Source organism: Rhinopithecus roxellana, chromosome 17, assembly GCF_007565055.1.
Source record: "Rhinopithecus roxellana isolate Shanxi Qingling chromosome 17, ASM756505v1, whole genome shotgun sequence".
Classification (NCBI taxonomy): domain Eukaryota; kingdom Metazoa; phylum Chordata; class Mammalia; order Primates; family Cercopithecidae; genus Rhinopithecus; species Rhinopithecus roxellana.
In genome coordinates this window covers 62,267,329-62,290,318 of record NC_044565.1, presented here as the reverse complement: position 1 = coordinate 62,290,318, position 22,990 = coordinate 62,267,329, and the positions used below count along the sequence as shown (strand labels likewise).

Below are 22,990 nucleotides of genomic sequence, written 5' to 3'. Positions count from 1 at the left end.
GAAATCGATGTTGAAAGGCCAGGAGGGTCAGGAGAAGTGGCTCAGGCCTATAATCCCAGCACTTTGGGAGGCCGAGGCGGGCAGATCACTTGAGGTCAGGAGTTCCAGACCAGCCTGACCAACATGGTGAAATCCCTTCTCTACCAAAAATTACAAAAATTAACTGGGCGTGGTGGCATGCACCTGTAGTCCCAGCTACTCTGGAGGCTGAGGTGGAAGAATCGTTTGAACCCGGGAGGCGGAGGTTGCAGGGAGCCGAGATCGCTCCACCGTACTCCACCGAGAGTACGGTGAGTACGAGACGAGAGTGAGACTCTACGTCGAAAAAAAAAAAGACAGGGGAACGTGTTCAGTGTAGAGAAGGCTGGATGAGAAGCCCAGGAAAGTCCTGAGCTAGCTTAGGAGAGATCTTCAGGTGTGGGGCGTAGGCATGAGACCCTGCCTCTCTGTGCCTGTTCCTCACAGGGTCACTGCAGGTGCACAGCTGGAATTCAAGTCGGCCCTGGGGCTCAGCTAGAGAGGATCCTGGCGGCAAAGCTTGCGAATTACACATATAAATCGGGGAGAGGAAAAGCAAGCGGACTTCCTGCAGCCCTTGGGGGTTGGGAGTGGGGTGCGTTTCCTGCATCCCTGACCCGGGAAGGACGCTGTTTGGTGGTAGCAAGCACCTAGCCAGAGAGTGGCTGGGCACCTAGTAAGAGAGTAGCTCGTAGGGCGCAGCTGAGGGCTGGAGGGCTTCATCAGAGAATGGAGCTCAGCTAAGGTAGCCAGGAGAGGGTGGAGGTTATCCCCCAATTCCCATCCTTGTACCTCCGGCTTAGCCCACGCAACCTGGACAGAACTGGAGGAGGGGTGCACCTGCAGCTCCCAGCGCCCCGGCTGACCTCGAGGACCCCAGGTTAGGGAGAGCTTCCGAGCGCTCCGACAGGAGCTGGGAATTGGGGTGGGTAGCTCCGCAGGTGCACGCCGCAACCCTTAGGGCGACAGCCTCGGAAAAGGCGCATCTCAGGCTGTGGGTTTCTCGGGGGCGGGGCGCAGGGGCGGGGCGGGGCGAGGGGCTCGCAGCGGCCGCCGGTTGGCCGAGCCGGGAGGGAGGGGCATCATCATTAGCATAGCCCCTGCCCCCTGTGCGCAGCCGGGCCCAGCAACCCGAGCGGAGGCGGCCGCGGCCAGCCCGGCGCTGAATGGGCTGGCTGCGCCCGGCTCCGTCCCGCCCGCGGCCGGCCCCCGCGTCTGCTCCCTCCCCGCCCGGGCTCCTGTCGGCCGCCGCCAGCCCCCGCCCCGACTGTGAATGAAAGGCGGGCGCCGCCGAGGGCTGGCTGGGAACGCCGCTGCGACGCCGGCCTCCCGGGAGGCGCGCGCCCAGCCGAGATGTACGGTAAGGAGGGCTTGGCGCCCGGGCCCGAGCCCGCGGAGGCGACTCCGCACACTTCCCGGGCGCGAATCATTGTCCCCTTGCGCGGCCCCGGCGCGGGGCCAGGCCGCCGACCCGGTGCCCGGCGGGGCTGTTGCGGTCGCTCTCTGCGCGCGCGTCTGCGCTGCGAAGACAAAGATGCCTCGGGCCGGGGACCCTGGGGTCCTCTCCAGGCCCGGCGCGTGTTGGTGCTGGGCGGTGGTCCTTCAGGGGGCGGAGGCTCAGGGGAAAGCGGGTCTCCTGGAGCCGAGCAGACCGGGAGTGCTGAAGGAGGTGGTCGTGTGGCAGCATTTGCGGAATTAACAAAAGCGGTTTGTGCCTGGTAGTTTTCTGCGGGAAGCCGGTCCAGGGCTGAGGGAGACGCCCGCGGCCGGTCGTCTGCGCGGCTCGGAGAAGGCGGGAGGCGGCGCCGAGGCCCTGGGAGCAGCCAGTGGCCGAGTCTCGTCTCGCTGGCCTGAATGGACTCGGCCTTTGCCTGCCCCTGCCGCCCTGCGGGATCCAGGTTCCCCAACTTGCAGATTTGTCCTCCGCAGTGATGAAAGGAGGAGACGCTGCCGAGAGTGCAGCACAGCCCTGACCTCTCCCCGCCTCCACCGTCATCCCCTCAACTGCGGTGCAACAGTTAGCCAGACCCTCACGATGCACGGCTTTGCTTGATCATTTGCCAGGAATCCCTCTGGTTTTGCAGGCAGTGTGGGTGAAGAAGAGAGAGCGCGTTGGGTCCCACAGTGCAGCTCTGATGAATGGAGCACTGGAGACCTAGACCAGTCTCGGAATGGACTGCATTCCCGAGCCTGCAGCCCATCAAGGGCTGTGCGTATGTGTGTGATCCCAGTAGATGTAAGTCTATGAAAACCCAGGTCTCTGGCAGCTCTTCTAGGGCCAGCAAAAGAATTGGAGCTGTGCTCACCTCCCAACCCCACTGCAAGGTAGGGGCTCAGGCTGCACTTGAGGGGTCAGTGTTTGGAGAAGAGTGCTTTCCCAATTTAACCCATCACTGAGGCTGCTCGGCTGCTCAGCTGCCTCGCTCCTGGAACAGACTGTGAGTCACAAAGTTTGTTAGAGGCAGAGGAAACTGAGCCTGGTGCAAAGGCTCAGCAATTGGTGGGCCCCCCTACTGAGAGAGAGCGAGAGAGAGAGAGAGAAAGAGACTGACTCAACTTTTTCATCAGTCTCCTTCCCTGCCCAGTTGCTCAAAAATACATTTGCATTTCTGATCCAGGGTGAGACATCAGCAGGTCCCCTCAGCAAGTACCATTTCTCTTGGACCAAGTGGGAGGAGGGGGAGGTTGGCCTGAGAGGCTGTGCTGCTGACCACTGGGGACTCTGGGGAAAGGTAACAAGGCGGTTGTGCTTTATAAGCCAGAGGTTGTGAGCTATATATATAGATATAGATATATATATTTTTTACTCTCTCTGTTTTACCCCTATTCTTTTCTGCAGAGGGAGCAGCCTGAAGCTGCAGATCATTTGACCAAAGCATGTGACTGCAGGGGCACCTGCAGTGGGGAAGGAGTTAGGACAGGCTAATCAGAATGGGTCAGAATTAGGAACTGGGTTCTGCTGGACTGCCTCATTGTACTTAGCCCCAGATAATTTGAGATATCTGAAGGTGGGGGTCCCAGGCTGCCTCTGTTGTATGAAGCAAGACAAGGAAGAGCTGGATAGTCAGAAAGGTGAACTGGGGAGCCAATGCATCTGGGTGCTATTTTCAGACACATCACAGATTTTCATTTCTCTTTTATATTTTTATTTCCCCAGATGCAAACAGAGATGGTATTTACCCTGAATGATTCATAGAAAGATTGTAATGGAGGAATCCTCTGGGCAGTTGCCTGCGGCAAAGGAAAGTCACACCAAGCTTGGGTGGGAAATTATTACTGAGTTGCTGGGTGCAGAGTCTGATCTTAGGAGGTGTGGGAGGGAGCCCACTCCCCCTGGTGAGGACTCAGCTGCCTGGATTTTAATATATTCCTGACTTTCATGAAAATAAAGGGTTTGTGTGATATTTAAAGTCATTTTCTCACCAGAAATCAATAGTGATGAAAAAAAGTGAGTAAGGAGGTCGAGGGGGAGCATGGAATTACACACTTCTTATAATTGCTATTTTCTTCTTATTTTACAAGTTATTTTTCCAGAGTGGCACAGTTAGATGGAACAAGGCAGAATGAAAACAGGGGCCTCCTGGCACTGTGCTTCTCCCCCTCCCACCTCCGCCATGCGTCCTATAGAGGCTCATTAGAAAAATACCACCAGGGGTTTTATTAACTGATGGGCAGAGAGTCCCCTGTGGAGCCAAAAGTCACCTAAGAGCTTTAGGTAAAGGTGTCCCTTGTCCACCCACCTTGGTGACTTGTGCCACTATAAATTTGTCTTCCCATCTTTCCAGCTCTGGAGAATCTCTATTTCCCATCCTTCCTCCTCCTCACCCTGCCTCTGCCCTCCACAGCTCAGCCTTCTTCGTTCTGCTTATGGGAGACTGGGAGCCCCATGTCTTTGCTGAAGGACACAGTGCTATCTAGGATAGAAGGAATCCTTGTTCTGGGGTCATCCCATCTTAATCCAGGAGCCCTTTGATGGCTGGGTGACCTTAGGCAAGTGGGATTGTCATTCAGAATTAAATCCCTGTATACAAAAATGAAATGCATGTCTGTCTACCTTCCAGGTCTGTTGTGAGCATCACAAGAGGTTCCGAGCTCCTGAAACTGGTTGCTCAAGAGCCTGTCCCCTTTGGGCCCCCTTGGACCTGTTCCCTCCTCTCTTCTCTGCCAACTCGGGCACAGGCCTGTTTGTATCACCTGCCACCCCCGCTTACACTCGCACATCACCTCGACTGTGCCAGTGCCAGGCCGCTGAGCCACTTCTCTTTCTCAGACTCACCCCAGCTGTCTCCTCACCACTCAGTCATCCCTAAACCCATCGCTTTCTGGAAATGGCTCTCCAAAAGGACACAGTGACTGCCCACAGTTTTGTGTGGGAATCCTATGAAGGCAGATTGACAAGGGACATGAAAAAATGAAAGCATTTTTACTGGGGTGGGAAGATCATTAGCAAATTCTCTGCAAAAATGGATTCCCATGAGCTTTTCCTTTTGTTAGTATTATACAGCTAAGGCTGGGCGCGGTGGCTCACGCCTGTTATCCCAGCACTTTGGAAGGCTGAGGTGGGCAGATCACCTGAGGTCAGGAGGTCAAGACCAGTCTGGCCAACATGGCGAAACCACGTCTCTACCAAAAGTACAGAAATTAGCCAGGCGTGGTGGCGGCACCTGTAATCCCAGCTACTCAGGAGGCTGAGGCAGGAGAATCGCTTGAACCTGGGAGGCGGAGGTTGCAGTGAGCTGAGATTAGCGCCACTGCACTCCAGCCTGGGAGACAAGAGCGAGACTCTGTCTCAAAAAAAAAAAAAATTATACAGCTAAGAGTTTCCCTGTTGCTCTCATGTGGGCTGGTGCATCCCATTTCCCCGCTGAGGTGAGACAGAGCTCTGAGAAATGCCACCGTCTGAATTAGGGCAGCCAGCTAGGAGGGACATTTGGAAAGGATTTCCCCAACCACAGTCTGTGCACCCCGATCCCACTAGCAGCAAAGCTGCCCTAATTCTTCCTCACCGCTGAGTGCTGCCTCATCCTCAGCAAATGCCTCTCGTCCCGCTTAGTGGTTGAGAATGCTGACTTTAAGGAAATAGCAACAGCGAACAACTTTTTGAAAATGTGCTTGGGCTGGGCACAGTGGCTTACGCCTGTAATCCCAGCACTTTGGGAGGCCAGGGTAGGTGGATCACCTGAGGTCAGGAATTTGAGACCAGCCTGGCCAACATGGTGAAACCCCATCCCTACTAAAAACACAAAATTAGTCAGGCATGGTGGCACACACCTGTAATTCCAGCTACCAGGGAGGCTGAGGCAGGAGAATTGCTTGAACCTGGGAGGCGGAGGTTGCAGTGAGCAGAGATAGCATCACTGCACTCCAGCCTGGTCCACAGAGCAAGACTGCATATCAAAACAAAACAAAACAAAACAAAATAAAACAAAACAAAAAACCACACCAAAAATGTGCTTGACGGAATCCTGTTTGGTGAGTGAGACTGTTGCCATAAGGGTGGAGAAACTACAGGGCAAGGCAGGCTCCCCCGAGGGGCAAAGTCTTACCTCTGCAGGAATCTCCATGGACACCCTGCTCCTCCTCACCGGAGATCCCACAGCACATGTGCGCATGTGCACACACATGCATCAGCCTCCTCCCCCAGATCCTGAGGTTTCTGCAGCCCCAAGATGCCAGGTATGGCCTGTGCATGTGGGAGCTGTGTGCCCTTCCCCCTCCTACCCACCACTCCAACTCCTTTATTCCCCTTGAGAAGAGGGCCAGGTGAGCCTGTTTTCTCTCTTGCTGCTCACAGTTCAGTGAATACAAGTGGTCAAAGTTTTTTCTTGTACATAAATAAAAGTTAAGGTAATATTATATTACAGAAAATCTGGAAAAGAGTGGAGAAAAAAATCATCCACAATTTACCCGTTTAAAGCAGCCTTCTATATATGACATCAATTACCGCTCCGGTTTTGTGCTCACCTCCTCCAGTCCTTTCGTTGCTATTTCTTTTTGATCCTGGCTTCAAGGAGCACGAAGAACCCCACAGCCTGGGTCTGAACCCTGGCTCCCACCCTCGGGTAATCTTGAACCCGAGCATTTCTGAGCCTCTTTCCTGCCTCTGGAAAGATGACAGCCGTGTTTATCTCATGGCAGAGATGAATTAGGATAAGAGAGCTGCCCCCACTTTCCCTGCCCCTTTTCTTACCTCTCTTTTCTCTGTTTCTTAAATTTTTTTTTATTTTTTAATTATTTATTTATTTTGAGACAGTCTCGCTCTGTTGCCCAGACTGGAGTGCAGTGGCGTGGTCTTGACTCTCTGCTACCTCCACCTCCCAGGTTCAAGCAGTTCTCATGCCTCAGCCTCCTGAGTAGCTGGGATTACAGGCACGTGCCACCACGCCTGGCTAATTTTTGTATTTTTAGTAGAGATGGGGTTTCACCACATTGGCCAGGCTGGTCTCGAACTCCTGACCTCACACTGATACACTCACGTTGGCCTCCCAAAGTGCTGGGATTACAGGTGTGAGCCACCATGCCTGGCCCTTACTTTTTCTTTTAAAGGCAAAAATAAAACAAATAAGAATTTATGTTCCATAAGATTAAGAACAGTACTGTAATACCGTTCCTTGTATCAAACAAAGGAAAAATGTAAAAAATCATCTAATCCCTCCAGAAAATCTAGAAAATACAGTAAACTATAAACATAATATTTACTGTTCTAGTATCTTTCTTTCCATGCGTTTGTTTAGGTGGTTGGAACCATTTTTTTATTTTAGAGACAGGATCTCACTCTCCCCCAGGCTGGAGTGCAGTGATGCTGTCATGGCTTACTGTAGCCTTAACCTCCTGAGCTTAAGTGATCCTCCTGCTTCAGCCTCCTGAGTAGCTGGGACTACAGGCATGTGCAACCATGCCCAGCTAATTTTTTGTTTTTTGTAGAGATGGGGTCCCACTATATTGCCCAGGCTGGTCTTGATCTCCTGGCCTTAAGCGTTTCTCCCACCTCAGCCTCCCAAAGTGCTGGAATTACAGGCATGAACCACCACACCTGGCCTGGAATCATTCATTTTATATTGTTTTGTATCCTTTTTCTTTTTCCACTTGGCGCTAGAATATAAGCGTGCCCCACAAGTTAGTACACTCATTGGCTATCATTTTTAATGTCTATGTAATGGTGCACGGAAAGGATGTATAATTTTGTTATTGTACATTTAGGGGTGTTTCTATATTACTGCCCCTGGAGAAGTACTTGGTACTCAAAGCTTTCTGTGAACTTTGGATTTTTTCCCTAGACTGTAGCCCTTCTAATGGATTGGTCAAGGTATATAAACATTTTAAGACTAGTTACATATTGTCCAATTATTTTCAGTTTGTATCCATTATACTCCTACTAGAGTTATAAAATCACCTATCTCCCTGTACTCTCAAGAGCATTCAAGATTAAGATTTTTTCCCCTGGTACTTGCTAATTTGATAGAAAATGTATATCACTTTAACTTACATTCTTTATTATTAGTGAACCACTTCTTTGTCTTCTAACTATTTGCGTGTTAGTAAATTGTCATGGGAGTATGAGTTATTAACTACTTGCCTGTCTTTTGCTGTCTGCTCTGTGTTTGGAAGGGATATAGACTAGGGATATAAGCTGTCAAGTATTTATGGAATAGCAGCTATGTATGATACTACAGAGGCCATCATGAGGGATGGAAGAATATATAAAAGTAGTTTCTGTCAAGAACATTAGAATTTAACTGGGCAAACAAGTTATAAAACATGCAAACAATTAAATGATACAAAGTTCAGTAAAATTGCACTGTTCTGCAAAGTGGAATGGAGTTACTCATCAGGTGTTCAGCCAGCAGTATCTTGAAGTGGAAGAGACCCGTGCGAGGTGGAGTCATCTGGGCAGGCTTCAGAAGCAACAGCCATTTCTCCTCTACGGAGGAGTAGAGAAGGGAGGTGGGTGTGGCTGGTGGAGGCACCAATGTGAGGAAGTGTGTGTGGAGGTGGGGATGGAGAAGACCTGTCCAGGGAGAGTCGGGGGGCTGCCTGGGTTTGAGCAGAGTTTAAGGGGAGAATTATGTGATCGATGAGGAGATAGGCCAGTCGCAGTGGCTCACGCCTGCAATCCCAGCACTTTGGGAGGCCAAGGCAGGCAGATCACCTGAGACCAGGAGTTTGAGACCAATCTGACCAACATTGTGAAACCACATCTCTACTAAAAAAAAAAATACAAAATTAGCGGGGTGTGGTGGTGCATGCCTGTAATCCCAGCTACTTGGGAGGCTGAGGTAGGAGAATCACTTCAACCCGGGAGGTGGAGGTTACTGTGAGCCGAGATTGCGCCACTGCATTCCAGCCTGGGCAACAAGAGTGAAACTCCGTCTCAAAAAAAAAAAAAAAAAAAAAAAAAATAGATAAGGAGATAATGTCAAGATAAGGAGTTTGCACTCATTCCTGTGAGCAGTGGGAGCCATTGATGGTTTGAAACTGTTGAAGGACTGATTTGCTCAAGTGATGTGAAGTGAAATCAAGCCGGGGGCAGCTGTGCAGGGTGGTGGGAGGTGATGTAAAAATGAAGAGAAGCAGAGGAGGAGACAGTTGTTGCAGCCACAGGTGGTGGCCTAAGGAGCAAGAAAGCTTTGGACCACAAGTTTCTGTGCATATGCAAAGGATGATGTTGGCTCCTTTAAAAAAAAACCTTTGTGTGGGGGTGCGGGGGTAAGGGTGAGGAAAAGGTGAACTGAAACTTAAAAAAATTTTTTTCCATGGTACATAAAATGGGGTTATATAAGCAGTTATTTTAAAAAGTTGATTTTAAAATAGAAAATAAATTACCTAGAGTTATACATTTATTCTAAAGAAGATTTGGGGCATATGTTTTACACACACATGACAATACATAAAGAGATCAAAGCAAAGAAAATCTTACACAAAAAAAGCCAGGAATAAAGTCATTTCAGAGAAAAAAAAGCAGGCTATGTTGCAAATTCCATTTTGAGCTTACTGTAGGCCAAAATTAAGAGGGGGAAAGTCATTTACAAGATTCATTAGCATTGTAAAATTAATGAGATTGCCTAGGACGAATACAGCTTTTTTGGGATGCTAAGATTTGAGAGGAATTCATCCTAGAAGAGGAGATACTGCCTAAACCTTGGTCTAAATTAGATATTTCTTTTGAAAATATAGTCACCTTAATCTGCTCTTTATCCATTTGCATGGTATTAAGTTTGGTCCAAATGCGAGTTTGTGGAGAGGATGAGTGACTGATTTCCCTCGGTGAAATTGCCACTGACCCTGCTCTCAGCTGCCTCCTGGTTTGCTCACGGAGGCTCCAGTCCCTTTGCAATTGTGGATATGATTTCTCTTTTTTTCCTTCTTTTTTTTTGAGATCGAGTCTCACTCTGTTGCCCAGGCAGGAGTACAGTGGCATGATCTCAGCTCACTGCAACCTCCGCCTCCTGGGTTCAAATGATTCTCATGCCTTAGCCTCCCAAGTAGCTAGGACTACAGGCGTGAGCCAGCATGCCTGGCTAATTTTTTTGTATTTTTAGTAGAGACAGGGTTTCACCCTGTTGGCCAAGCTGGTCTTGAACTCCTGACCTTAGGTGATTCACCCACCTCAGCCTCCCAACGTGCTGGGATTACAGGCGTGAGCCACCGTGCCTGGCCTGATTTCTCTTTTGATGGATGATGTGATCTTCTGAGATCTCTCACTGAGAAGCTGTTCTTGCTTTCACTATCTCAGGAGGCCATCTAGTCACACTCCTTTGCATACTGTATTTTAATTCACTGTATGGCCATTCATCACTAATATTTCTCTTGTTTCCCCCAGTAAACTGTAAGCTCCATGAAAGCAGATAATACATTTCTCTTTTGTGGTTTTTTTTGAGACACAGTCTCGCTGTGTTGCCCAGGCTGGAGTGCAGTGGCGCAGTCTCAGTTCACTGCAACCTCTGCCTCCCGGGTTCAAGTGATTCTCCTGCCTCAGCCTCCCAAGTAGCTGGGATTACAGGCACGCACCACCACGCCTGGCTAGTTTTTGTATTTTTAGTGGAGACGGAGTTTCACCATGTTGGCCAGGCTGGTCTTGAACTCCTGACCTCAGGTCATCCGCCCACCTCGGCCTCCCAAAGTGCTGGGATTGGCTGGGTTTGGCGACACTCCTGTAATACAGGAGCCGAGATTGCGCCACTGCATTCCAGCCTGGGCAACAATTCTCACTCCTGTAATCCCAGCGCTTTGGGAGGCTGAGGTGGGTGGATCACCTGAGGTCAGGAGTTCGGGACCAACCTGGCCAACATGGTGAAACCCTGTCTCCACTAAAAATACAAAAATTAGCTGGGTGCGGTGGCACATGTCTGTAATCCCAGCTACTCAGGAGGCTGAGGCAGGAGAATCGCTTGAACCTGGGAGGCAGAGGTTGCAGTGAGCCTAGATCACACCGCTGCATTCCAGCCAGGACAACAAGAGTGAAACTTAGTCTCCAAAAAAAAAAAGAAAGAAAGAAAAGAAAAGAAAGTGCTGGGATTATAGGCATGAGCCACTGCACCTGGCAGAGAACACATTTCTCTTGTTCTCTACTGCATCTTTAGGGCACAGAACACTGCCTGGTCCTCAAAAACCGTGTTGAATGGTCCTCAAAAACCATGTTGAATGAATGCATTCTGAGCGAGGCATCATCTTTTTCATTTGCTTCTTTGTAACTTCTGACTCACTCTATATATTTCAGCCTCAGGTGGGTTCTGAATAACAGCACAGTTACTGTTAATGTGGCTTCCATTCATTGGGCACCACTGTGTGCCAGGCAGAGTTCTTTTTTTTGAGACGGAGTCTTGCTCTGTCACCCAGGCTGAAGTGCAGTGGTGCGATCTCTGCTCACCACAACCTCTGCCTCCTGGGTTCAAGCGATTCTCCTGCCTCAGCCTCCTGAGTAGCTGGGATTAACAGGTACACGCCACCCTGCCTGGCTAATATTCTTGTATTTTTAGTTGAGACGGGGTTTCACCATGTTGGTCAGGCTGGTCTTGAATTCCTGATCTCATGATCTGCCCACCTTGGCCTCCCAAAGTGCTGGGATTACAGGCGTGAGCCACTTTGCCAGGCCTGTGCCAGGCAGAATTCTAAGCACTTTTTTTATGGAGATAAATTTGTCTGTACTAAGCAGTTTTTATGTCTTATATAATCTTTCCCAAACCCTATGATGAGGGATTAGTATTCCCATTTTAGAAATGAGAAAACTGAGGTGTTGAGAGGTTTAATAACTTCTCCATGGCCACCCAGTTATGTGAAAAGTCTGGGATTTGAACCTCAGCATTCCAGCTCTGGAGTGTGGACTCAGCCTCCTGTCACACTGTCCCTAGAACATTCTGAATAGTCCAGAGAACACAAGTCTTTCCTCTGTGGAGCTCACTGTACTTCAGACTCATGCATTATTAATACTTTGGGAAGGGCAAGAGAATGTAAGACACAGGCCTGAAGGTCCCAGGCCAGTCAACAGCGAGGCTGCGAGCTATCACTTCTGGATCACTTCTCTCACTTCTCACTCTTGGCACCTTTCCCACCTCCCTTACTTTACTTTGTCAAAGAGAAAGAAGGGCCCCAGGAAGAGCTTTGGGGACCACAGTGAGGATAGGTCCTGAGAGGCCAGAGAGCAGGCTGAGGAGGATGGAAGACAACGCAAGCACCGACAATGGCCTGGAAAGAAAGCGTGGACATGCCTTTCAGAGACAGGCAGACTGCAGAGTGGGGTGTCACCACCAAGACTGGGTCACACACACACCTGATGGGCAGTGTTCTTAGAGATGGGTTCCATGGTCAATCAGTGCTTGGCCTGGAGAAGAGCAGAAACCGGGAACCTGGCATTGCAGGAGGAGCTTCTGCTCTTCTGACGGTTTGGGTGTGAATTAAAACTCCTTCCCTGGCCAGGCACAGTAGCTCATGCCTGCAATTCCAGCACTTTGGGAGGCTGAGGTGGGCAGACCATGAGATCAAGAGATTGAGACCATCCTGGCCAACATGGTGAAACCCCATCTCTACTAAAAATACAAAAATTAGCTGGGCATGGTGGCGTGTGCCTGTAGTCCCAGCTATTCAGGAGGCTAAGGCAGGAGAATCGCTTGAATCCGGGAGGCAGAGGTTGCAGTGAGCTGAGATTGCACACTGCACTCTAGCCTGGTGACAGAGCGAGACTCTGTCTCCAAAAAAAAAAAAAAAAAATTAAAAAAAGAACCAAAAAACACACAAATGAAAAATTCCTCCCCTTCATCTTCAGGTCCAGGCAGCAATTTGTGCTTCTAAGAGGTGGAGCTGGGACCGGGCTGTGTGGTGCAGGCCCAGTCCTGTGCAGATCCCTTATCCCTAGACAGCAAAGCTGTGCAGTCCATGGGTTAGGCTGGAATTGATGGACACATGGTGGTCCAAGTCCCAGATGACCATCTTCCAGCCAGAGGGCCCTGAACATTTAGTTCGTCTTTGTCTAAGCTCATTCCTCCCCCTGGAGAGGTGGGATAATTAGTCCGCCCCACTCGTGAGGGTGTATGAGGGGGATCAAATGAGATAATATCTATGTACATGGACTTATATTGCATGACACCGTACCTGTGAAAGGTGACATTATTACCATGCAAGTAATTCAGTAATTCTTTTTTTGGAGATGGAGTTTCCCTCTGTCACTCAGGCTGGAGTACAGTGACGTGATCTTGCCTTACTGCAACCTCTGCCTCCAAGGTTCAAGGGATTCTCCTGCCCCAGCCTCCCAAGTAGCTGGGATTACAGGTGGCTGCCACCATGCCTGGCTAGCTTTTTGTATTTTTAGTAGAGACGGGGTTTCGCCATGTTGGCCAGGCTGGTCTCAAACACCTGATCTCAGGTGATCCGCCTGCCTCGGCCTCCGTAAGTGTTGGGATTACAGGCATGAACCACTGTACCTGACCCATGCAAGTAATTTTTATGGATGCTTCTGGAATATAGCCATACCCTTTCCAGAAAGTGACAGTCCCTGCATATAAGGATGAGTGTGTCATATATAGGCTGTATTTGTTAGTGAAAATCCTTAGAAGGGTCTGGGTAGTAAGAACATAGAAACAGGGCTCCTGAGATACTGAGGAGCCTGCCTGAGTGCTGTCTGTCCACCCTGAGAGGGGACGACCATGAACCGATCGCCTTGAATACGTCCTCATCCTCTAGAGGGCTGCCCGCAGGTCAGCAGTCCATGACTGTGTCCCTCTCATCTCTGCACTGGAAAGACAAGAAAATCTCTTAAGCCACAAAGAGGACAGAGGTGACATCTTTATCTAAATCCTTATGCAATTCTAAATTCGTATGCATGACTAAAATTTTGCAATGTTTATTCCATGCCATTCTATTCATTATCTCAATTCAGAAGAACTCTTTGGAGGTGGATGTCATCATCATTTCTGTGGTTGGGAGGAGAACGCTGAGATTCAGGAGTTCAATAACTTGCCCAAGGTCATGCAGCTGGTTCAAGTCTGTTCACTCCATTGCCTCCTAAGCAAGCATTCACAGAGCTTCATGTGACATTAAAACACTGCCTTGTGCCTGATGGCAACTGCACATGTCTTATGCCAAACAGCAAATTTTACTATTAGAGAACTCTAAATTGAATATTTTCATAGATTTTACATAGATAACTTATGGCCTTACATCTAGGACTTGGGTTATACAAGTCCCTCATTGGGGACCCACAGGGCCTTTTAAGCTTGGTGCGCTATAGTACGTCCTTTATCCTGACAGAGTGGTTTGTCTATAAATCTGAGAATTAGGGTTCCTAGATTCAAATGCTAACTGTCTTATTACCGTGCAGAAGGTCCTAGATAACCTTAAGCATTCAGAAGCCAGGAGTCTTGAATCTTAGCTTGGCCGAGCTCCCATCCCACCCTTGGTGTAGATATTCATAAAGACTTCATTTCCTCACTTTCTTTTTAGCTGGGTAAAAAGAAATACTGTTTGTGCATTGCATGAAGGATAATCCCTAAATTACAAGAACATTTATAAAGACCTTGCCTGAAGATCTTGTAGAAAGGAATGACTTACAATGAAGGGATGCATCCCTAGCACCTTATAGCTGCTCACAGCGTGTGCAGGAGGGATGCTTCTACAGCAGAAGCATACAGGGTGGATGCTGGGAAAATCTAGAGCTCTGCAGGCTCCCTCCAGGTCTCCTCTACTGTATCTTAGAGTTTACTGTTGTCATTTATTTCTTTACACAACAGATCAGTGAACCTCTTGAGGACACTATCTTAATCAGCTTTGTTTTTCCTAGCATCTAACAAGGAACTTTGGTATGTAGTAGTAAGAGTCCAGATATTTGCATCTGACTATAAAATAATGATACATATCATCCGTTCGTCTATACCTACATAGCAGCCGGTGTTTCCAGGATATCAATGAACATGGGCTGGGGATTTATCTAAGGTCAGAGAGAGTCCTGTAGTGACAGCAATAATATTTTGTCATCTCAACATATCTTTTCATGGATTTTTGTTCCAAATAAATAAAGAATATACTAGAATACAGCCATTTGAGTTTTCCTCCACACTTGGAGGCATTGGTTGCAGACACAGCCCCTTGGCCTTTCTGCTGAAACGGTTAAGGCTGTTAGAAGGACTTCTCATGTATTTCCTCCTTGGTTTCTGGCACTCAGGATAAATGTCACAGTCTTTTCTTCTGAAAGGAAGGTCATTTAATGGTATAATTATGGATAAGTCTCTATTTTGATTTCCATTCATATTACTTGTGCTTTTTTTTCTTTACAAAACAAGAATGATGAAAAGGCCCTTTGAGGCAGAGGCAGTAAATGTCTGTATCTCGTTGCCTAGAAGCAGCCAGCTGGAATGTTCCTGATAAACCACTAAGCAGCCTTGTGCACCTTCAGCTTGTGTGCAGTAGCAGGTCTTCAGGTCATATACAGACAAAGCAAAAGAGGGAAAAACAGCAGGGTCTTCCCATTGCTGTCATCCAGCTCCTAAAAGTGCCTGATCATACAGGCAGGCCTGGGCCCAGCAGCTGGCAAATACAGTAAGCACGTCTGACTGTCCAAAAGCTTTTCCACAGGGCTGCTCAAAACGTCCTCCTCTCCCCCAGACAGCACTCTCAGAGAGTAGGCTGAGTGTTCTGGAGAGGCATGGGTGGCACTGGGAGGCGCCAGCACTGTCCTTCTATTTTATCAAGGACATTTCTGGACAAGGGGTAGAGTTGGCCATTAGAGGTGATTGCTGTGTAAATTTGGGCAAGATTCTCAACCTCTTTCAGCTTCAGTTTCACCATCCGTAAACTCAGAGAGCTGGAATGAGTGGGCTGGAAGGGTTCTCCAGCTCTTCTATTCTGCAGCTGAGGCACCCGGGGCTGGGGGTACAGCCAGAGTAGAAGTTTTCAGAAGATCCCAGAGGGAATGTAGGTGCTGCCATCTCAGGTTCTTTATGTAACCTGGCTATGCGTGAATTTCCTCATTGGTAAGACAGGGATAATGCTCCCTTTGTGAATTCAGTGTCTGTCTAATGGCATGACCCCCACTGGTGTAGCGGTAGATGGGAGCCGTGCCCCTTCCAAGTGCTGGTGCTACAATTCTTGCTCTGCATGCATTTTAGTTTCACAAAACTTCTGCATGGTGGGTATGCCTTTCCCTCCTTCCTCTGCCATTTTCAGATAAGTTAAATGCCTTGTGCAAGTCACCCAGATTGTTAAGTGGCATGGCTAAGAAAAAAAAACAGGTCTGTTTTATTCCAACGCTCTTCTCTTATATCCCACAGATTCTTATTGAAAACACCATTATTAGGCTAGACGTGGTGGCTCACGCCTGTAATCCCAGCACTTTGGGAGGCTGAGGCAGGTGGGCCACCTGAGGTCAGGAGTTTGAAACCAGCCTGACCAACATGGAGAAACCCCATCTCTACTAAAAATACAAAAATTAGCTGGGCACATGCCTGTAATCCCAGCTACTCAGGAGGCTGAGGCAGGAGAATCGCTTGAACCCGGGAGGTGGAGGTTGTAGTGAGCCGAGATTGCACCATTGCACTCCAGCCTGAACAACAAGAACGAAACTCCGTTTACAAAAAAAAAAAAAAGAGAGAGACCATTATCAATTGAGCTACAGTAAAATTAAAAACTTTTGTGCATCAAATGATGCTTTTCAACAGTGAAAGGCAACCTACAGAATGGGAGAAAATATTTGCAAATAATACTTACAAATAAATATTTACAAATAATATCCTGGATAATAGGTTAACCTCCAGAATATATAAAGAAAAGAGCACGTAAAGCTCAACAAAAACAAGCAACTTTGATTAAAAATAGGCAAAGGATTTGACTAGGCATTTCTTCATAAAAGATACATAGCTGGGCATGGTGACCTGTATCTGTAGTCCTAGCTACTCCAGATGCTGAGGCGGGAGGATCACTGGAGCCCAGGAGTTCTGGGCTGTAGTTCACTATGCCAGTCTGGTGTCTGCATTAAGTTTGGCATCAATATGGTAACCTCCAGAGAGCAGGGGACCACCAGGTTACCTAAGGAGGAGTAAGACAGCCCAGGATGAAAACGGAACAGGTCAAAACTCTCATGCTGATTAGTAGTGAGCTTGAGCCTGTGAATAGCCACTGCACTGCAGTCCTGGGCAACAGCGTGAGACCCTGTCTCTTTTAAAAAAGAAGTGGCCAAGAAGCATATGAAAGACACCTAACATCACTCATCATTAGGGAAATAGGAATCAAAACCACAGTGAGATACTACTTCACACCCATTAGGATGGCTATTATCAAAAAAAGCAGAAAATAAGCAAGTGTTGGCCAGACGTGGTGGCTCACGCCTGTAATCTCAGCACTTTGAGAGGCTGAGGCAAGCAGATCACCTGAGGTCAGGAGTTCGAGACAAGCCTGGCCAACATTATAAAACCTTGTCTCTTCTAAAAATATAAAAATTAGCCGGGCAGGGTGGTGAGTGCCCGTAGTTTCAGCTACTCAGTAGGGTGAGGCACAATAATTGCTGATTGCTTGAACCCTGGAGGCGGAGGTTGCATTGAGCCGAAATTGCGCCACTGCACCCCAGCCTGGGCGACAGAGTGAGACTCTGTCTCTAAAACAAAACAAAACAAAACAAAAAAACAATAACCAAGTGTTGGTGAGGATGTGGAGAAATTGGAACCATCACTGTGTACGGGTAGTGGGAAAAAATGGTGCAACTACTATGGGAAACAGTATGGCGACTCCTCAAAGATGAAAAATATAATTACCATATGATCCAGCAATCCCACTAATAGACATAAACCCTAAAGAAATGAAAGCAGATTTTTTTTTGAGATGGAGTCTTGCTGTGTCTCCCAGGCTGGAATGCAATGGCACGATCTCGGCTCACTGCAGTCTCCGCCTCCTGGGGCCAAGCCATTCTCTTGCCTCAGCCTCCCGAGTAGGTGGGATTATAAGCATGCTAATTTTGTATTTTTAGTAGAGACGGGATTTCACCATGTTGGTCAGGCTGGTCTCAATCTCCTGACCTCAGGTGATCCACCTGCCTGGGCTTCCCAAAGTGCTGGGATTACAGGCATGAACCACCACACCCGGCCAATATTCAGTCTTAAAAAAGAAGAAAATCTTGACACATGGTACAACATGGCTGAACCTTGAAGATATTATGGTGAGGGAAATAAGCCAGTCACACAAGGACAAGTAGTGTATGATTCCACTAGTATGAGGAAGCTAGAGTAGTCAAATTCATAGAGCCAGAAAGTAGAATAGAGGTTACCAGGGAATGGGGGGAGGGGAGAATGGGGAATTGTTGTTTACAGGTTAGAGTTTCAGTTTTGCAAGATGAAAAGAATTTTGGAGATAGATGATGATGATGGTTGTGCAACAGTGTGAATGGACTTCATGCCACTGAACTGTACTTTTAAAAATGGCTAAAATGCCAGGCATGGTGGCGCATTCCTGTAATCCCAGCTACTTGGGAGGCTGAGGCAGGAGAATCGCTTGAACCCAGGAGGTAGAGGTTGTGGTGAGCCAAGATCATGCCATTGTGCTCCAGCCTGGGCAAGAAGAGCGAAACTCTGTCTCAAAAAAAAAAAAAAAAAAAAAAAAAAGACTAAGATGGGCCAAGTGCAGTGGCTCACGCCTGTAATCCCAGCACTTTAAGAGGCCGAGATGGGCGGATCACAAGGTCAGAAGTTCGATACCAGCCTGGCCAACATGGCGAAACCCCATCTCTACTAAAAATGCAAAAATTAGCCAGGCATGGTGGTGCACGCCTATAGTCCCAACTACTCAGGAGGCTGAGGCAGGAGAATTGCTTGAACCTGGGAAACGGAGGTTGCAGTGAGCTGAGATCACACAATTGCACTCCAACCTAGGTTACAGAGCAAGACTCTGTCTCAAAAAATAAATAAATAAATAAAAAAGGCTAAAATGGCAAATTGTATATTATGTATATTTTACCATAATTTTTTAAAAAAACGTTTTCATACACACATTATCAGAGTTAATCATACCCTTTGCCAATGGCATGGATCAGACCACGTTGATGGCTTTGTGTAGTCACTTTATTGCTCAGGGGTGTCTATAAAAAGAGACTCAGAAGCTGGCATCTTCATATTCTTTGGATCTCTGGAAAACTCTTCCAACTCAAATTAAGACTATCATTAAAGTGCCATTTTTTCCAGTAAAGAAAGTTTAAATAAAATTAAGAGAATGTCTACTACTGTGTTTTGTGAAAGTGGCTGGAGGAATAATTGTCAAAATTGGAGTACCTGTTAGGGGTGGTCTGAGTTCATGGCAAATGGGCTATTCACCTTGGGGAGGGGGCAATATCAAAAAACTAGCCGCTGTCTGCCGGGCGCGGTGGCTCACGCCTGTAATCCCAGCACTTTGGGAGGCTGAGGTGGGCGGATCATGAGGTCAAGAGATCAAGACCATTCTGGCTAACACGGTGAAGCCCCATCTCTACTAAAGATACAAAAAATTAGCCCAGTGTGGTGGCGGGTGCCTGTATTCCCAGCCACCCAGGAGGCTGAGGGAGGAGAATAGCGTGAACCCAGGAGGCGGAGCTTACAGTGAGCTGAGATCATGCCACTGCACTCCAGCCTGGGCGACAGAGCGAGACTCTGTCTCAAAATCCACACAAACAACAACAAAAAAACCCCAAAAACTAGCCACTGTCCTTCTGAGTGACAAAACCGAGGTACCGCGAGAGACCCACGTGACTGCCGATGGAAAGAAGAGGGCCAGGCATATTCCACAGAAGAGAATAAATGTGAATTCCAATGTTGGCTCCAACTCAGCCACAGGGGTTGGCACCTTGAACTGGAGGATAATTTTTTTTTTTTTTTGAGACAGTCTCACTTTGTTGCCCAGGCTGGAATGCAGTGGTGCAATCTTGGCTCACTGCAACCTCTGCCTCCTGGGTTCAAGTGATTCTCATGCCTCAGCCTCCCAAGTAGCTGGGACTGCAGGCATGTGCCACCACACCCAGCTAATTTGTGTAGTTTTGGTAGAGACAGGGTTTCACCATGTTGGCCAGGCTGGTCTTGAACTCCTGAGCTCAAGTGATCCCCTTGCCTCAGCCTCCCAAAGTGCTGGGATTATAGGTGGGACACACTGTGCCCAACCTGGAGGTTGATTTTTGATCGAGCTGCCTCTCACACGGGCAATGTAGATGGCCTACTCAGAAGTGAACAGTAATGAGCTTTATTTATTTATTTATTTATTTTATTTTTTTTGAGACGGAGTCTCGCTCTGTCGCCCAGGCTGGAGTGCAGTGGCCGGATCTCGGCTCACTGCAAGCTCCGCCTCCCGGGTTTACGCCATTCTCCTGCCTCAGCCTCCAGAGTAGCTGGGACTACAGGCGCCCGCCACCTCGCCCGGCTAGTTTTTTTGCATTTTTTAGTAGAGACGGGGTTTCACCGTGTTAGCCAGGATGGTCTCGATCTCCTGACCTCGTGATCCGCCCGTCTCGGCCTTCCAAAGTGCTGGGATTACAGGCTTGAGCCACCGCGCCCGGCTCATTTATTTATTTTTGAGACAGAGTCTTGCTCTGTCCCCCAGGCTGGAGTGCAGTGGTGTGATCTCGGCTCACTGCGAGCTCTGCCTCCTGGGTTCACGCCATTCTTCTGCCTCAGCCTTCTGAGTAGCTGGGACTACAGGCACCTGCCACCACGACCGGCTAATTTTTTTGTATTTTTAGTAGAGACGGGGTTTCACCGTGTTAGCCAGGATGGTCTCAATCTCCTGACCTCGTGATCCACCCGTCTTGGCCTCCCAAAGTGCTGGGATTACAGGCTTGAGCTACCGCGCCTGGCCCTTACTTTTTTTTTTTTTTGGAGACGGAGTCTCGCTCTGTTGCCCAGGCTGGAGTGTTATGGTGTGATCTCAGCTCACTGCAACCTCCACCTCCCAGGTTCAAGTGATTCTCTTGTGTTAGCCTCCCAAGCAGCTGGGATTACAGGCGTGCACCGCCACGCCTGGCTAGTTTTTTGTGTTTTCAGTAGAGATGGAGTTTCACCATGTTGGCCAGGCTCTTCTCAAACTCCTGACCTCAGGTGATCCACCCGCCTTGGCCTCCAACTGCTGGGATTATAGGCATGAGCCATCCTGCCCGGCCTACTTATTTAAAAAAAAAAAAATCTAATGCCACACTGAGTAGCCACCCTGTAATAATTGTGGATGTACTGGCCCTGAAAGAAACCCGCTAGAACATGAACAGTGGTTATTTCTAGGTGGAAAGATCATGGGTGATTTAAATTTTCTTTTAATTTTTTTTTCTTCTTTCTTTCTTTCTTTCCTTCCTTCCTTCCTTCCTTCCTTCCTTCCTTCCTTCCTTCCTTCCTTCCTTCCTTCCTTCCTTCCTTCCTTCCTTCCTTCCTTCCTTCCTTCTTTCTTTCTTTCTTTCTTTTCTTTCTTTCTTTCTTTCTTCTTTTTTTAACTGTTCCTTGAGGAGCAGGGCCACCTCATAGGCAGTGTATGCAATGGTTTCAACTTTCTTTTAAAACGTATTTTGTATTTTCTACACTTCATGTAGTGAGTGCGTATTTTTAATTTTTAATTTTTTTCCCTACAACTTAATGCTCAGAAGTGAGCATGTATTTTTAATGGCAGAACGTAAATATAATTAAAAGTGTTCTTCATCACCAGGGGCCTTGTGGGTAGCTGTCTAGACTCTTCTAATTACGTTTCAGAAATCATGATGTAAGAATACATGCAAAAACAAATTTATGATCATAGATATCAGATAGTTGGGCCAGTGGGTTGACTGGAAAGGGGGACTTTGTGAGGGGATTAGCAATGTCCCACCTCGTTTGGGCGATGGTTACACAAGCGTAAAAGCAGTTGTCAAAACTCAAGGTACTGAATGCTTAAATGTGTGCATCTTACTGCATGTTAATTATATTGCAGTAAAACAGGAAACCCTGGAAGAGAAGAAAACATCCGTGCAAACAATCCCAGGGCTGTTTTGCAGTGCTGGCAGTGGGTATACTAGGAGACGGATGGTCAAAGGCCTGTGCCAGCCCGCACCAGGGCTCTTACCAGCAGCCCAGCACCAGTGAAAGGGCTTATTGAGAACTGCTGGTTGGGGCAGCAGGCTGGGGCTGCAGGCTACAAGACAACTTACGTGCTGAGTAGCAAGCAGCGGAAGCTGACCCGGGAAGTCCATCCAGTTGGCAGCTGGGAGGCTGATGGTGCCGGCAGGGCAGTGGGTGGAGGCCTTTACAGCAGGACCATCTAGGTGTCAGACCTGCCTTTTGGACGCTGCCATTAGCATTGCTGACTCTCAGGGGACCTTCAATGACAAAACCTGACTCTCCTAGGCCTCTGGCACTGTCTCAGCACAATCACAGACACAGCTGAGCAGGTCTGGGTATGGATTGAGTTTTCTTTTTTCTTTTTTTTTTGAGACAAGTCTTGCTCTGTCGCCCAAGCTGGCATGTAGTGGCACGACCTCGGCTCACGCAACCTCTGCTTCCCATGTTCAAGTGATTCTCCTGCCTCAGCCTCCCGAGTAGGTGGGATTACAGGTGCCCCCCAACCTGCCCCACCCACCACCCTCGGCTAATTTTTTTGTATTTTTAGTAGAGATGGGGTTTCACCATGTTGGCCAGGCTGGTTTTGAACTCCTGACCTCAAGTGATCCACCCGCCTCAGCCTCCCAAAGTGCTGGGATTACAGGCGTGAGCCACCACGCCTGGCCGAAGGATTGATTTTTCCATTTCCTCCTTGGGGCTTTTGTGACCTCACAGCCCACAGTAATGCCATTCTCCTGGGAACACAGAGGCTTTAATGACCTTACTCACCTGTTCCTTAATAATGTACTGGCTTGTGACATCTCTGTGTAAGGACCTATGCTCCCTGGTTAGGAATGGTATATTTTCTAATCGCACATTGAAATGGATTAATCTCAGTGTGTCCTTTGCAGGCCAGGGCTTAAGTGGGAAGACCCTGCAGTCAGACAGTCCTGGGTTTGAATCCAGCTACCCCGTATAGCAGTTAATGTGACTTTGGAAATGTTACTTAACTGGCCTAAGCCTCATTTTCCTCATCGGTAAAATGGAGACCGACCCCGCCTCAGTGTTGTTGGGAGGATTAGGTAAAAAAATGCATTCAAACCTCCTAACAGTTCCTGACCGATTGTGAGAGCTTCATAGATGTTAGCTGATGCTCTGATGCTGATGTTAATTACAGAGCTTGTAATACATATTTTACCATCAACCGATCCTTTTAATGACAGTGTGGCAGTAACAGGGTCACCCTCTTCAGGGGCCTGAGGGTCTGCATTGGAGGAAGGGTTCTCCACTCCTCATTTAGAGCTTTTCAGAAGCTGTCTCTTTCCAGCTGCATTCTCACTGTCTGCTCCTGGCTTCTTTTTTTTTTTTTTTTTTTTTTTTTTTGAGACGGAGTCTCGCTCTGTCACCCAAGCTGGAGTGCACTGGCCAGATCTCAGCTCACTGCAAGTTCCGCCTCCCGGGTTCACGCCATTCTCCTGCCTCAGCCT

The 22,990-nt window shown here is 48.2% G+C and overlaps 1 protein-coding gene across 1 annotated transcript in view; it reads left to right on the top strand.

The window, feature by feature from the left end:
• The first annotated feature begins 1,167 nt into the window (after positions 1-1,167).
• The window catches only part of EFR3B (EFR3 homolog B), a 111,296-nt gene continuing 89,473 nt past the window's right edge, over positions 1,168-22,990 (top strand). The window contains exon 1 of the mRNA XM_030920463.1: positions 1,168-1,378. Within this exon, the coding sequence (XP_030776323.1) occupies positions 1,372-1,378 (7 nt within the window). The 5' untranslated portion in view covers positions 1,168-1,371. The remainder of the gene's footprint in view (positions 1,379-22,990) is intronic.